We start from the raw sequence: 14,048 nt of genomic DNA, 5'->3' as shown, positions 1-14,048 counted from the left end.
CAAAACAACCACCACCCTGAGAAGAGAGGAGAGGAGAAAAGACACGCGGGCCGTGAGCAAAACATCTCTACCACCCCCCCCCCCCACACCCGGGAGTCTGTCAAACCCCTCTCCTTTCCCCCTTCACGTCTGACTCTTTTTTTTTTTTTTTTTTATCTTCACCCCCCCCCCACCCTCCTCTTTTTTTTTTTTGTGTGGGAAAAAAGGAAAAAAACCCCCCCCAAACCCCCCGGGGGGGGGTGGGTTTCCCCCTTCTTTTTCCCCTGGGGGTTGGGGGAAAATGATTATTTTATTTTTTGTTGACGAGTTTGACGGATGGCTGATATATTTTTTATTTGTTTATTGGGGTTTGGGTTTTCTTTTTTGTCATTTTCTGTTTTAGATTTATTGGCGGATTTTGTACTTTTCTTGTCATTTGTTTTACCTTTTCTTTTCTTTTCTTTTTTTTTTTTTTTTTGAAAAGGGGCAACGTTGGTTGGGTCGATGATGTGATGAATACATTGATGGGAATGATTTATGGAACGGGAATAATGGGCATGAACAACATGGAATATGGAATGGAAAGCCATTTATCTACCTGGCTTTGAACTGAATTGATAAATGAAAAGAGCTGGGAAACGTCCGAAATTTTTTTTTAACTGCTTATCAGATGCCGTGTAAAATATGTGTGATTAACCACCTGTACAAAACAATTTTTTGTATGTAACATTTGGCCCCTTTTTCTCCCGGCGGGCCCCTTTTTTTAACTTGGCTGTAGTTCTTTAAGACTCTACGACTTTGGTGCCCGCCATATTTCTTTCTTTCTTTCTTTCTTTCTGACCTCTTCCACCTATACATAAAAATTAGTCCATGAGTATCCGTTCGACACAATCTGGCCCGGAAGTGTTATTATTTCCAAGAAGGGAATTGGAAGCATTTCAGCACAACAAGGGCGCTCGTTTAGTGTTGTGCTTCTGCTTCTGTTCTTTCTTTTCTTTTCTTTTCTGTTATTTCTTAGTCTTATTTATACAAATAAGTTTTAAGTGGTTGTTGTTTGGGTGGAATATATATAACTTAAAGGCAGCGTTGATAGTTAAGCTATGAAGAAGCTATATAAATATTGGAAAATATGAGATAGTTAAAAAACAAATAGGAGAAGAGGACGAGGAAGAACAAGATATATATATACATAGGAGAAAAAAGGAAATAGGAAAGACATTTCATACGAACTCGGACTTCAAAAAGAGGGAAGCAGAAAATCGAGGGTGTGGGCTTTTTTGCGCTCGGAGATATGGATTTGGATGGGGGAGGGGGGGGGGGGGGGGAAGGGGGCTGAGTTGAAAGTTCATACGTAGTGGAGAAAGAATAGTAGAGAATAGTATACGTAATGGGACAATGCAAAGGAAATGAAAAATGAAGAAAGATCATCGAACAAACCCATTAATTTTTGTGTAGGAGGAAAACAAAGCAAAGCAGTAGTACCCAGAGATCAATAATTCATAACCGGGCCCCCACCCCCTCCAAAGCCCCTCTCATCACCCGTGCCATGCCCATCATGCCCACCACCGCCGCCGCCCGAGCCGCCGCCGGCTGCATGGTCATCTAGTGACCGATATTGATGGGAACCAGGTGGGCCATCTCGCCCACCACCCCCTCCTCCTCCACGACCACGTCCCCGTCCACGTCCGCCGCGACCACGTCCGCGACTTCCTCGATAATTAGAGCCTGCGCCGCCTCCACCGCGGCGAGGGGGAGCTCCTCCTTCATCTCCATAGTGTCGACCTCCACCTCCACCGCCACCGCCACCGCCACCGCCAACGCCGCCCTCGCCATGATGGCGTGAATAGGGGGGATTGTTCCGATGGTAAGGTGGGAATTCTTGCTGGCCATGACTAGGACCATGGGGTACATGAACATGGTGATGTGGCGCGTAATTGCGGGGAACCGGCTCGCGGTCTCGCAAGTTAGGGTTGTTTGGGCTGTTGTTGTTATTGTTGTTCCAGTCCCTCAAGTACGACGGTAGCGGCGCGCCTTCGTCATCCCGGAGGTTTTGCTGGACAAGTCTACGTTTATTGTTACTCTTCGGTAGCGTCTCCCACTCGCCTTCATCCGGGTGTTCCTCTTCGATCATTAGCGCCATCTTCTGCCCGACGGTTGCGTCGAAGACGAGAGCGTTGTCCTCTATGACAGGTTGCCAGTTACGGATCCGGTTCGCGTCCGCGGGCCGTGCGCCCTTGCGCATGGCGAGGACCATGAGTGGCTCTGGGTTTTCGGTGTAGATGATTTCTGAGTCTAGGACTGGTGTTACCCTAGCGGCCCATAGTTTGTTTTCAAACACGCCTGTGTCGGTGATTCGCCAGCGCACGGTCTTCCCCATGCCGCCGACTCTATCAAGAATGGAGTTTGATATTGGGCGCGGCGTAATCAGGATGGAGTTGGCCATGTACTTAATATCGTTCGAATCGGGCATATTAGGAGGTATCAATGGGTTTAAAACATAATTTATGATACGGGACGAATCTGTATTGGATAGGAGATACCCTGTGAAGAAAACTGTGCGTTTTATCCTTAACCGTCCGTATGGCGATTTGGTTGTATTACCCGACGTCGAAGTTAAAACCTTATTATGGGAGTTGATCATCCGCTGGACCTCAGCGGCTTCGGCGACGGGGGGGAGGAAAGCAGCCTCCTCAGCAACTTGAATAACTTCGGCATTAATGGGTTTCCGTGGGGTAGAGGGTGGGCCAAGTTGTAAAGATCGATTGAGCTTTTCAAAGTACTCGCGAAACCCTTTAACACTACACAAGGGTGAGATTTTGGTTCAGTAAAATAATAATAACGGATAGAACGTACTGCTTAATCCGATCTTCATATACTCGGATCTCATCGGCATGTTTGTAGGTGAGAACTAGATCTTCCAGAAAAGTTTGCTTGAAGTTCATTGTTGAGGAGAACCGTTGGCTATTGGGGCCGACTTCTGGTTTTAGGCAGACTAAATCAAAGTCTAGTTTTCTGCTCTTCACCATCCGTTTGATAATGTTTTCGAATGGACCTTCTGCCCGTCCAGTGAGCAGAACAGTAAGTGCATCCTTTTGCTGCATGCTAAGCTCCACCAATTGTACCTGTTTGAAACATGTGTAAGTAGTGGTGTTCCGTATGTATCAATATTAATGTTGGTACACGTACTATTTGCTCATTCCACCATCCCTTCCACCCTGTAGTCTCCTCTACTTCCATGCCCTTTCCTGTAGCCGCAAGAATGTTGGGATCATGCCACCAACCACCATTAGCAAAACATTCGTAGGTAGAAAGAAAACCAATCGTTGGGCCGTTCCATAGCTGCGGGTTTGGAAGGGGACTCGAGAATACTGAGAAGAGGAAGTAACATCTAGTCAGCCTTGGGGTTCTCCATTCAAGGAGGAATATAAATGCGGGCTCGTACAGGTATTATCAAAATCGTAGACATGGATGGCTTTGACCTGGGCGACAGCTATGAATGAATGCCACAATTAATTAGTTTTGTGAGTCTGAACAGCAACGAGTTTTTGTGATGAGCAAGCTCCTACCAGGTAGTTCGCCACCGCGTTGGCATGACCATCGTTTGAGCGCCGTAGTGGTATATGTAGATTTTCGGCCCTCGCTGTGCAAGGGCCCGCTCACCATCGGAGTAGCCATCCTAGAATACTTTGCGAATCGTGCGGAAACAACAGCTCTAGCAGATCTCAGCATCACATGATATAGCACAGGAAGGGCGAGGTGGAGAGATATACCACACAGTGCTGCAGCGAGGATCTGTTCGGTCTGCCGCTGTCCGTCTCCGCCGTGTTGAAGATGGTTGAAGTTTGATGCCGGATGGTTAGCCATGATTACCGGATTGGGTAATTTTGCAAGTTGGAGATCGGCCTCGGCATTCTTGCCTATCTGGTCGATCACGTGGTTTCACTAGCCAAAAAGGGACGAGTCTTATCCTGCTTACTCATCAACGTCCTCCTCCCTCTTGATTCCAGACATTCGATATCAAGAAAAACATCTTGACGATATCGAAGAGTTGCAGGTGTTTTTGTCTCCCATGGCACAGGATGTCGATTTGCAGCAGGAAATCCTCCGCAAAACCCTAGATGAGGTGGCTGACACCCAGTCCAACAGTGATGACGTCCACCTTAATCCTTGCGTGATCTGTCTCGAGCAGATCACCGAGGCAGCAGCCGCGCAGCCCTGCAAGCATGCTAGCTTCGACTTTTTATGTCTCCTAAGCTGGCTACAGCAGCGTCCTGCTTGTCCATTGTGTATGTGGACAATCAACTATATACTCCGTACATGTGGCACTGATAGCTAACTAATACAATTACGTTTTGCAGGCCAAGCAACTGTCACAAGCGTGAAATATGAGACCGAAATCGGCTCCACCTCCGGCCAAAGAGTATACCGCTTACCACCTCCATCACACACTCCAACTACTACTGCAAGTCGAGAGAGTGCCTCAGGAGCACACCCTCACCCTAGGAGATTCCCGCGTCCTCCACGCCATCGGCCCCGGCGAGACCCTCCAACCACCCCTGCCCCAGACGACCCAGTAATCCGCCGACGGCACATATACCGCCACCAACTCTACTCCCGACGGGTAGGCACCAACCGACTCTCGCAATACCGCGAACTCACCCCTCAACATTTTAACCAAGATGATCACCTCGTCTCGCGCGCGCGAAAATGGATCCGGCGCGAGTTACAGGTCTTCGCGTTTCTGAACCCGACCAGCGATACAGAGTCCTCCTCCTCCTCTCCCTCCTCCACCACCGCCCCAGCAGGGGCAGGCAGACACCGCGCAGCTAACAATGCCGAATTCCTTCTCGAATACATCATCGCAATTCTGCGCACGGTGGATGTCAAAGGCAGCAGCGGACAGGCGGAGGAACTATTGCGGGAATTCATCGGGCGCAAAAATGCGCGGTTGTTCCTGCATGAGTTGCAGGCATGGTTGCGGAGTCCGTATAATTCATTGACGGATTGGGATCGGGCGGTGCAGTATGATGATGTCGATGATGGTAACGAGGGGCGCTCGGCAGCGCGCATGGACATGGAGTCGCGCTTGGGTAGGCATGCGGATGCGCGTACACTGACCCGGTCTTTGTCAAACACGCCTTTTACTGTCAGGGACAGGGACAGGGGCAGAGACCGTGGACGATCGTGGCCGCGTGGGAGGGTTTCAAAAGCGACGAGCACGGAGGATAGGGGGCGTTTTGATAGTGCCGCCGCTCGGGCGAGACGGATACAGCGGGCGCGTGATAGGTATCAACCGGATTAATAGATATATGTTGGGGGGTTGATTCGATTCGAATTCGTTTCAGTGGATTGCGGAGCAGCCCTTACGTACTTTTCACGGTTTTGATATCAGGAGCATCTAAAACGTGACAAGTTGAGGTTAGGTACGGTGCAAGTCCCCTTTTTTAATTTTGTCTTATGATTTCGAACCAGCATAGCGCGAGGCGTAAAGGGGGTAAAGATGTTTCATAAATGGGTAGGCTGCTACATCGCACATGTATATTATGATAGAAACTTTTTGACTCGGGTTTTTTGCTCCTTTGGCTATATTCATTCCCAAGTTAAAAAAATTGTTTTCTCTTTCAAAACTCGTTTAACTGACCACCTTGGCTCTCTGCCCTAACTTCATACTCCACAGTTTATAGTCTATACAAAAAAGCATATAATATACCCGGCCCCTCTTATGGGCCGCACTAGTAGAACTCCCCCCAACTAGTCTAATAATATCTCATCCCATCCCATGCAAACAATTACCATTGTCACGTCATCTCCTCCTCCCAAACCGCCTCCCGCCACCCCTCGCATGGGAGCCTTTCCCCCGAATCTTCAGCGCGCGATAATTAGCATGCGCGTCCGTTTTGGCTTTGCGTTTCTGAGTAGCTGCCGTTGCCGTCGTAGCCTGTTTCCGTTTCGCCCCATTGGCATTGGTAGTACTCTTAAGAACAAACTTCTGCGTCTTCGCCTCCGCCCGGCCCTTAGAGTGAGATGGTGATGCCGGGGCCGTAGTATCGTCTTCGTAGTTTGAGTCCGAATCTAGATCAGAATATGGGTTGTTATGGTTGAGTTCTGAGATATTGTTGTCGGCATAATTATCTTTGTCAGATGCCGAGAATAATCCACCACGGCGACCACGTGCTACTTCACTTTCATTTTCATTTTCCTTGTTCGCACCAGGAGGTTGAAGTTGAGGTTGCGGCTGGGTTTCTGAAATAGCCGCCAGCTCATCTTCGCTTCCTCCATTTCCACCTTCATTGTCACCGTCATCAATCACAGTAACGGGCCACTCCGGTGTTGCTTTCACCTTCGCACGGACTGGCCTCATGATAACCCGTCGCGTCGTTCGTTTCTGTCCTTTCTTCTTCCATTGTCGCGTTGTTGTATTTCCCTCTCTATCATCATGGACGGGAACCTGACTATCATTAATAATAATATCATCCTCTCGCGCCGCCTCCGCCTCTATCTCTCTCAAAACATCCAACTCCTCATCCAGCCTCTCCTCCTGAATATCCCGTAACCCCTGAACGATAGTACTTAGCCCCTTCCCGACAAGTTTCTGCGGCATGCGAACCGCAATGGGGCTTAGATCGTGCAGGCTAGCCCCACTGGCCACGCGTGCATGTTGTTGATAGTTTGGCCTTGACGATGACGAGAATAAGTTCCGTCGGCGGAGGAAAGAAGGCGTATCTGAGCCTAATGGATCGTTTGACGCTGAACCTCTTTTTTCATTCACTGTGTCATTGTTACCTGCCTGTTGATTACTGTCGTCATCATGACTACTTGTTCTGCCATCGATGACAGTCGAATACCGATACGCAGGCGGCGTCGCGAAGAAGTTGGCCAGGTAGAACTTCTTAGCAGATGACGCTGGGGTGCGTGTGTTGGCGAAGAAGTTTTCATAATCTTTCTCTCCATCCTTGTCAACCCGATTTCCCGCATTGGCTCGGCCTCCCTTCCGCCGCGAAGGAGTCTGCATGTCATCCTTATCACCCCGGTGACTATTAAAGCCCCTTCGCTGTTTCGAGGACGGCGTCGCAGCAGTAGCACTGTCTCTACTGCGATGGCTACCTCCAGATGCAGAGAGGAGGTCAAATAGACCCAGAGCCTTACCATCACGCTGCGGCGTAGGTCCAATGGCTGCGCGGAGGGGTAAGGGAGATGAGGATGAGTGGGGATACTCGTGGGGATTGTTATGGTAGCTGGGGCTGAAGAGTCTACGTAATGTCGATGGGGAATCGTAGGGGTCTAGTTGCGATGGGTGGGCGTTTGCAGGAAGCGGTGTGGTTGCTGATGTTAATAGTTCACCCCTACAGGGTGTGGCGGGGATTTGCTTGGGGGGTTTTCGGGGTGTTGAGCAGAATTGTGGTGGTGGTGGCCCGCTTATATCTTCCTGTGTGTCTGAGGGGCGTTTGCGTTTCCTCTGCTGTGATACTTCCTCCGCTGGAACTGGAGAGCGGGCGCTGGCCTGCGACGACTGGGCGCGTAGGCGGGAGTAGAGTTTGTATTTGGTAGCTAAAACATGCATAGATGAAGCAGCAAATTCAGTTCGATGGGTTAGCGGCCGGTTTATTCTATTTGTTTTAATTTTCTTTTCGGTGCGAAATAGGAGAAGAAGAAATAAACACGGGGTTATTGTCTTTCCGTACAAATGGCAGTATTATTTTTGATATCATCTCTCCCGGGTTTGCGGCCGCCATTTGCAGAGGCGAAGGAGCGCTCCCATTCCTTCAATTCTGCTCGTAGGGTCGATGAGGCCTGCTGTTCCTCATTTTCCGTGAGGGTATTGTGTAGAATTTGGTCGTCCGACATGTCTGTGTGTCTACAAATCAAACATAAAATAATCGTTCAATATCCGGTGTTGCGATATGTGATGGCAATTTCATCCTCACCCACCTCCGTCGCCCGACGCGTCCAAACGCGTTTGGCGAGACCTTATGTAACCATGACTAAGCAAGCTAGCACACGTGACTGACAGCCTCACTGCTTGGTTTCCTAATAAGGAATCTCTGAGATATGACATACAAGAGTACTCTTTGCATATTCTACAGCTACAATACTTATCAGCATGTACCAGTATTATGGAGAATGGATAACCGGATGGCGGATCAATTTCCATCAGACGAGAAGAATCTCTATACCCCATGACAGAAATATAGCAGAACTATATCTCGGGAAACTTATATCAAGAGTCGTCCCTTTGCTCTACGAGCCAATCCGCGAGCGAACTCTACTAGATCTCCGACCAACCATGGGAAAATGGGATGGGGTTCCTGTACATACATACATAGATATCACGGATACATATCACGGAATCGCCAGGGCTCGGAGCCATCCTTCAGGAACACTTGGAGAATTCCCAGTTTTGAACTACAAATCGAGATATATCTTTTGAAATAGCTAACATCCCCTTGACAGACTCGCTGGCTCGACACTCGACACCTATCTTTGGTCCTACATTGTCGACAGATATTCTCTCCATTTCAAACTGCAACAACCGCCCAACTTTCGGACCCTCAAATGGCGAAGGATGTGTGCACGGCAAACTTGCCTATTCAGAGCCTACATCTACATAAAACATACGATTCTCAGAAAGGATACTTACCCGGCTTGCAAACTTTTCAGTTACTCCACGTTTCCTACAAATGTTACATTTATCCCTGACAAGAAAAAGACTTTCGGGGTGGGGCAGCGGATTGCATCTAATCAACACAAAGTTTATCCACCGTTATAACTAATTTAAATTCAAGTTCTAATTTCTACCGTTCTACGCAGTTGGGTTTCCATTCCAGAATCCAGCTCGGTTCGTCTCCAGTTTTCTCCCTTTCGTCAGTCTTAGACTGCCAATCAGAAGATTGATATCAAGGATTTATAGCGGACTTAGATATTGATAAGCGACTCCGGCGGAGCTGTGATGACCCGTCAGCTCGCCGATCGGGAAATCAAATATATATATATATATATATATATATATATATAGTTATTGGCTCTGTGCTGGAGGGCCTCGGGGTAGAGAGGGCCGAATGGGGGATAGGAAAGAGTTTTGCTAGCTTATGGAAGAGGGTTGGAGTCGTGAGTCCTTTGCTTTCCTTCTTTTTCGACAATATTGGACAAAACTTATTAGTTTGCCAGAGGAAAATACACATACGACAAAAGAACTCGGTTGAGTTGGTCGGTATAAAATCCTCTCTTAAAACAAGCTCAAAGAGTTTATTATGGTAAAATCTAGGGACAACCCAGCAACCCTAAATAAAAGTAACAATTTCTTTTTTATAAGGAACATTCTGATAACGATATCAGCCACGTCCTCATAGGAAAGCTTAACAATGGCAGAGCTAGCCGAAGCGGGCTTGGATGGAGGCTTTGGAGCGCAGTTCCGATCTACAGCTAATTTGCAGCCGGTGACTTTGGCATCAGAGCTTGCACTCAGCATCAACATATCAATATATCACCCGTCGCAGGTTGTCAATCCTGGTGCCAGTCAGTTAGCCGTGATGCTCCGCCCATACGCACTTAAATGCATGATCACAATCCACAGATCCTCTTGTTACCAGCCCCAACGGACTACCCAGTAAATTGGGGATGAAAAAGTGGGATATGGAGAGAGACTGCTTCGCGAATATTTTACTGACGATGCAGTGCGCGATGCCAACTAATATCGCTGACTCGCACCTCAACTGCCGCATATTCCGGTAGTCCTAGATGATTGATATTTGTTGGCAACTTTCCTGCTCTTACTAACGATCAACAAAATGTTCCTTAATGGCAGTTTGCCGATCTGATATCGGCGGCTGGATACATGCGTTACTACGACAGCCGAGAAAATATGCGCCTGCATATTCCCAATTTCTTCATCATGTTCAGTTTTTTTACCTTCACCCGTCCTAGTCATGCCACATATCATTAAGCAAGCATCCTAATACAGCCAGCGATTTCAATGTGTGGTGGGGTGGGATATATCACTGCCCACAATTCTGACCCCTACAAACCCCCCTTCCACCCCATCAAAGCATTCAGCTGTGACAAAACATCCACCCTACTGTACACCGTGCTTCCATGCTCCCAGAATTGTAATCATCATGGAGTTATTCGCATCTCATATGGAAATCGGCGACAGATGCATGTTTTAAAAGCTGAGGCCAATCCTAGCTTTCTCTTTTTCTTTTTTCCCCTCCTTTATTACTGATTTTTTTCTCTGTTCCTTTCATAATTTCTTTCCTTTTACGGTCGTCGTCGCTGTGGGATGTGTCATTTACATCAATTCGAAATTCCATGTTAATTCGTTCTTTACCTTGCTGTCCAAGTTCGTGAGATTATTCCCGGGGTAGCTGAGCATTTTCCGCTGTCAACTGTTCTTGGCATCTAGATTCTGTGAATCTAGATTTTAGATTTTTATATTACTGGTTCTCCTCCATACATACCTGCATCCACTCTTCCGCTGTACATATCGAAGTAGCGGAGAAAGCCCCGGATCCCCAAGTACTCTCTCCCCGCTCAGCTCCAGGGGAAAAGTAAAAATGAGCGACCCCGGCGCCCCAAGATTCGCTGGCTTGACAGGCCACAAATTGTCACTTGCCATTTCGACAGTGGCGACGACTGGTTTCTTGCTTTTCGGATATGATCGTAAGTAGTCCCTTTAGAGGCCTTTGTTTCGGGAAAGCTATGGCAGTAGCAGATGTTTCGGGCAGATAATGAACCCTTCAACAGAGGGTATCATGTCAGGCATTATTAGCCAAACCATTCAATGATGCATTCCCCCAAACCCGTGATAATGCGACGCAACAGGGTTTCGTACCTGCTATCTATGAAGTTGGTAATTTTCCAGTCAAATGATACATTTAGCCCCTTTTTTCTGCACGTAGCGGAAGAGAGTTTCTAACATTCCCATGTTGGGTGGGCATAGGTTGTCTGGGAGGTGCAATGGCTATCATTTGGTCAGGCGATATTCTGAGCCGTCGCAGAGCCATTATGTTAGGCGCATTTATCATGATCATTGGTGTCATTATCCAGGTCGCCGTTATTCCAGGCCATGGGGCATATGCCCAATTTATCATTGGGCGAATCGTTACCGGCATTGGCAACGGTGTCAACACCTCCACAATTCCAACGTACTAGGTAGAGTGCTCGCGAACGTCCAACCGAGGTCTCTTGATCTGTATTGAAGGTGGGCGGTTGCAACGCTGTCATCTACTATTTCCCAATCCTGTTCAAGACCTCCATCATCCGCAGAGCTGATTTCATGGCCATGCTCCTCGGCGGTGTCAACATGATCGTCTACTCCATCTTTGCAACTTCATCCTGGCTCCTGATTGAACGAGTGGGCCGCCGCAAGCTCTTCTTGATCAGAACGGCCGGCTAGTGCTTGTCTATGGTGATCACCTTCGCATGTCTCATACCGGGCACGCGACAGGCTGCCATCGGCGCCGCGGTCGGTCTCTTCATCTACATCGCCAGTTTCGGGCCCTCTTGGCTGCCGCTACCATTGCTGTACCCAGCTGAGATCTCCCCCATCAAAATCCGCGCCAAGGACAATGCCCTCTCCACCTGCTCCAACTGGCTGTTCAACTTTGTCATTGGTCATGGTCGTCCCCGTCATGCTTGACGGGATTGGCTGGGACACCTACCTCTTCTTCGCGTGTGTCAACGCCTGCTTCTTTCCCGTCATCTACTTTTTCTATCCAGAGACAGCCCCACCGCAGCCTGGAGGAGATCGGCATTATCTTCGCAAAGGGATTCCCGGAGAATATCAGCTACGCTACCGCGGCCAAGCAGCTGCCATATCTCTCCGCTGAAGAGATTAAGCAGATGAACGAGCAGTAAGTATGGTTTCAGTTCTGCAGATCAAGAGGTAACCGCGCCTGGTGAGGTTAAGAGCTCGAGAAGCAATAGTAATGATGGCTCAAATGGGAATGGGGGCGTGCTTGTGGTTGAGGGGGAGAAGCAGGATTAAATAAAGAAGACGCTGGATTGCTGAGTTTCTTCCTTGCAGGCTGGCAGGGGGAGTTCAAAGCTGATTCACCGTTAGTCGGGCAGTCTTTGCATTGGTCTTCACTTTGCATTGCATTGCATACATATATCACCCCTCTCTCTTCTCAGATCTCTTCTTCCTCGATTCCTGAAGATCATTGTTCTTTCTTCTTTCCTTTCCTTCCCCTTTCTTTTTAGGGTTCACTATTCCATACCAATATACACCTGCGCATGCATATTTTGTACATACCCTGTTTCTGGCAGAGATATCGCAATTGGTTTTAGGTTCAAGAGGACTATATATATAAGATAAGCTTATTTTTATTTTATTCTAAAGAAGCGCGGTATTTTAAGAGAAATCATTGCTCATGGATCTGTCCGTCCGAAAACTTTCAGCTCCATAGAAAACATCTAGAAAAGAAACTCAACAATCAACAGAGTCAACAGAGTCAACCCACGTTGAATGACAGCTAACCTGTTAACAGTGTAAAAAATCAGCTCTCATCTCCCTGTCTAAAATGGACGACAGCTTTTAGTCACAGAAAGATCAACAAAACACTGTCGACAAGAACAACCACAAGCAAAACGACGACGACGACGACAACAACAACAACAACAACAACAAACAACAAGAAGAAGAAGAAGAAGAAGAAGAAGAAACACACATACTCTAACTGCTTCCGCGCGGTTCTTAGGAGCTTCTTTTTTCATTCTTCTGTGCTTCATCCAAGGCCAAGCTGCCTCAATCGCGTTGAGATCAGGCGAATTCCCACACCAAAGCAGCTGTTGAATCCCATGAATATCATACATATGATGTTGGATATAGTGACTGTGTGAAGAGGCCTTATCCTCTTGCACAATAGTATTTGGACATTCAATTTGACACTCTTTTGCAAAGGGGAATAGCTTCAGTAAGAGAATTTGAACTTGATAGTGATATCAATCATTTCCATCACCTTTGTTATGAGATAGCTTGCCTATAATCTTTTTGAACTTTCATATTGGTTTTTGACCTGGCTGCTGATGATCAATCTGTAATCTTTAAATGTTATTTGACAGCTCTCATTCTTGCTTCTTTATAGATTCTATTTCTGTGTTTAAAGTCTCAATATACTCAAGAAATTGAGTATGCTTCTGCAAGGTTTTTGTGACTCAATAATGAAATGAGCTTTTCTTATCATATAAAAAGTACATCTAGAACATGAATTCAGATGATTGTAACGTGGCGGAACCGAAGCGGTGACTAGTCAGCAGCATCATGTAGAGGTAGTTGTTTGAGAAGCTGTATAAGTGAGCTTGACTATCTTGCTTGAATAGCAAGCTCATAGGCTACAGGGTTACTGTGAGAATATCACAGATATGATACTTAGTATACTAAGAAGATTGTATAAGATACACAGTAACTCTTATATATCTTTCAGTAGAAAAAAAACAAATCACTGACTTCTTTGATTAGAAGCCAGCATCTAGCTATTCTATATAGACAATAAGTGAATACTCTTCTTCTATTTCATGAGTGAGAATAGCTGAAGTGATATCTCAGCAGCATCTCACTATTAAGAAAGAGTAATCTGCTGATCTTGTATAGAAGCAGAATTCTTATATTTATTAAATCTTTCTATAATATATCTGAATGATGTTATAGAGTGATTGAAAACTGGTTTGAATGAGATGAAATTATCTGTATGAAATTGATGAGCTGTGTGAAACTGTAATAAGATCTTGACACAGCTGAGAGTGTGATAATACTCTTCTCTTTAAGAGTATAGTCTCTATACTCTCAAGATTATCAGATTAGAAATTATCTTTGTTATATAACAACAGTTATTAATCAATTTAACAGTGCATATGCTGTATATAATATAAAGAAATAGATGAGTTTTTCTGCTGACTGTATAGATCTTTCTTTTCTCATCTTTATTTAAATCAAATATATGATAAGTGAGTTTCTTATATATCAATTTGAAATGTAGAAAATATAGTTAATAAGTGTAGCAGGCTGCGCCTGATCAATCATATAGACTATTTTATTACACTTCACAGATTTCAATCACTTCATTCTTGAATGT

The 14,048-nt window shown here is 46.4% G+C and overlaps 6 protein-coding genes across 7 annotated transcripts in view; 4 read left to right on the top strand and 2 right to left on the bottom strand.

Moving 5' to 3' along the window:
* BDBG_05089 (uncharacterized protein) overlaps window positions 1-660 on the top strand; it is a gene marked incomplete at both ends in the record, with an annotated part of 1,909 nt that extends 1,249 nt beyond the window's left edge. Inside the window, one exon of the mRNA XM_031721981.1 lies at window positions 650-660. Within this exon, the coding sequence (XP_031578742.1) occupies window positions 650-660 (11 nt within the window). The remainder of the gene's footprint in view (window positions 1-649) is intronic.
* On the bottom strand, window positions 464-3,930 carry BDBG_05088. 2 transcript variants are annotated; one of them, XM_031721980.1, is made up of 6 exons: window positions 3,750-3,884; window positions 3,546-3,691; window positions 3,422-3,469; window positions 3,166-3,347; window positions 2,833-3,101; window positions 464-2,777 (listed from the first exon to the last, which is right to left on the bottom strand). In XM_031721980.1, exons 2-6 carry the CDS (start codon window positions 3,652-3,654, stop codon window positions 1,469-1,471), a joined length of 1,917 nt encoding a protein of 638 aa, XP_031578741.1. In that variant the 5' UTR covers window positions 3,655-3,691; window positions 3,750-3,884; the 3' UTR covers window positions 464-1,468. The 2 variants fall into 2 exon arrangements, with proteins under 2 accessions (XP_031578741.1, XP_002624319.2); XM_002624273.2 differs by having other exon boundaries at window positions 1,284-2,777; window positions 3,546-3,930.
* Window positions 3,931-3,968: 38 nt separating this feature from the next.
* Window positions 3,969-7,713, top strand: BDBG_05087 (RING finger domain-containing protein). Its single transcript, XM_002624272.2, has 2 exons — window positions 3,969-4,265; window positions 4,338-7,713. The coding sequence occupies exons 1-2, from the start codon at window positions 4,049-4,051 to the stop codon at window positions 5,279-5,281; spliced, it is 1,161 nt and encodes a 386-aa protein (XP_002624318.1). The 5' UTR covers window positions 3,969-4,048; the 3' UTR covers window positions 5,282-7,713.
* On the bottom strand, window positions 5,325-7,899 carry BDBG_05086 (DNA replication regulator sld2). The gene is made up of 2 exons (XM_002624271.2): window positions 7,662-7,899; window positions 5,325-7,527 (listed from the first exon to the last, which is right to left on the bottom strand). The coding sequence occupies exons 1-2, from the start codon at window positions 7,822-7,824 to the stop codon at window positions 5,783-5,785; spliced, it is 1,908 nt and encodes a 635-aa protein (XP_002624317.1). The 5' UTR covers window positions 7,825-7,899; the 3' UTR covers window positions 5,325-5,782.
* A 1,407-nt stretch (window positions 7,900-9,306) lies between these two features.
* Window positions 9,307-9,587, top strand: BDBG_05085 (uncharacterized protein; the record flags this gene model as incomplete). Its single annotated transcript, XM_031721979.1, has 1 exon — window positions 9,307-9,587. Exon 1 carries the CDS (start codon window positions 9,339-9,341, stop codon window positions 9,585-9,587), a length of 249 nt encoding a protein of 82 aa, XP_031578740.1. The 5' UTR covers window positions 9,307-9,338.
* Window positions 9,588-10,518: 931 nt separating this feature from the next.
* On the top strand, window positions 10,519-11,962 carry BDBG_05084 (hexose carrier protein; the record flags this gene model as incomplete). Its single annotated transcript, XM_031721978.1, has 7 exons — window positions 10,519-10,635; window positions 10,745-10,825; window positions 10,916-11,120; window positions 11,242-11,329; window positions 11,372-11,581; window positions 11,695-11,828; window positions 11,902-11,962. The coding sequence occupies exons 1-7, from the start codon at window positions 10,530-10,532 to the stop codon at window positions 11,960-11,962; spliced, it is 885 nt and encodes a 294-aa protein (XP_031578739.1). The 5' UTR covers window positions 10,519-10,529.
* Window positions 11,963-14,048: the final 2,086 nt, after the last annotated feature.

This window comes from Blastomyces gilchristii, assembly GCF_000003855.2.
Source record: "Blastomyces gilchristii SLH14081 genomic scaffold supercont1.10, whole genome shotgun sequence".
NCBI lineage: Eukaryota > Fungi > Ascomycota > Eurotiomycetes > Onygenales > Ajellomycetaceae > Blastomyces > Blastomyces gilchristii.
The sequence above is the reverse complement of the archived record's forward strand: the minus strand, read 5'-3'. Positions and strand labels throughout refer to the sequence as shown.

Excerpts from the sequence above, each read along its gene's own strand:
- BDBG_05088 (XM_002624273.2), bottom strand. The coding sequence starts at position 3,843 with ATGGCTAACCATCCGGCATCAAACTTCAACCATCTTCAACACGGCGGA. Across the intron at positions 3,348-3,421 it reads CTACGATTTTGATAATACCT|TATTCTCGAGTCCCCTTCCA; the intron begins GTACGAGCCCGC and ends TCCTCTTCTCAG. Across the intron at positions 3,102-3,165 it reads GATGGTGGAATGAGCAAATA|GTACAATTGGTGGAGCTTAG; the intron begins GTACGTGTACCA and ends TGTTTCAAACAG.
- BDBG_05087 (XM_002624272.2), top strand. The coding sequence starts at position 4,049 with ATGGCACAGGATGTCGATTTGCAGCAGGAAATCCTCCGCAAAACCCTA. Across the intron at positions 4,266-4,337 it reads GCGTCCTGCTTGTCCATTGT|GCCAAGCAACTGTCACAAGC; the intron begins GTATGTGGACAA and ends TACGTTTTGCAG.
- BDBG_05086 (XM_002624271.2), bottom strand. The coding sequence starts at position 7,824 with ATGTCGGACGACCAAATTCTACACAATACCCTCACGGAAAATGAGGAA. Across the intron at positions 7,528-7,661 it reads CAAAAATAATACTGCCATTT|CTACCAAATACAAACTCTAC; the intron begins GTACGGAAAGAC and ends TGCATGTTTTAG.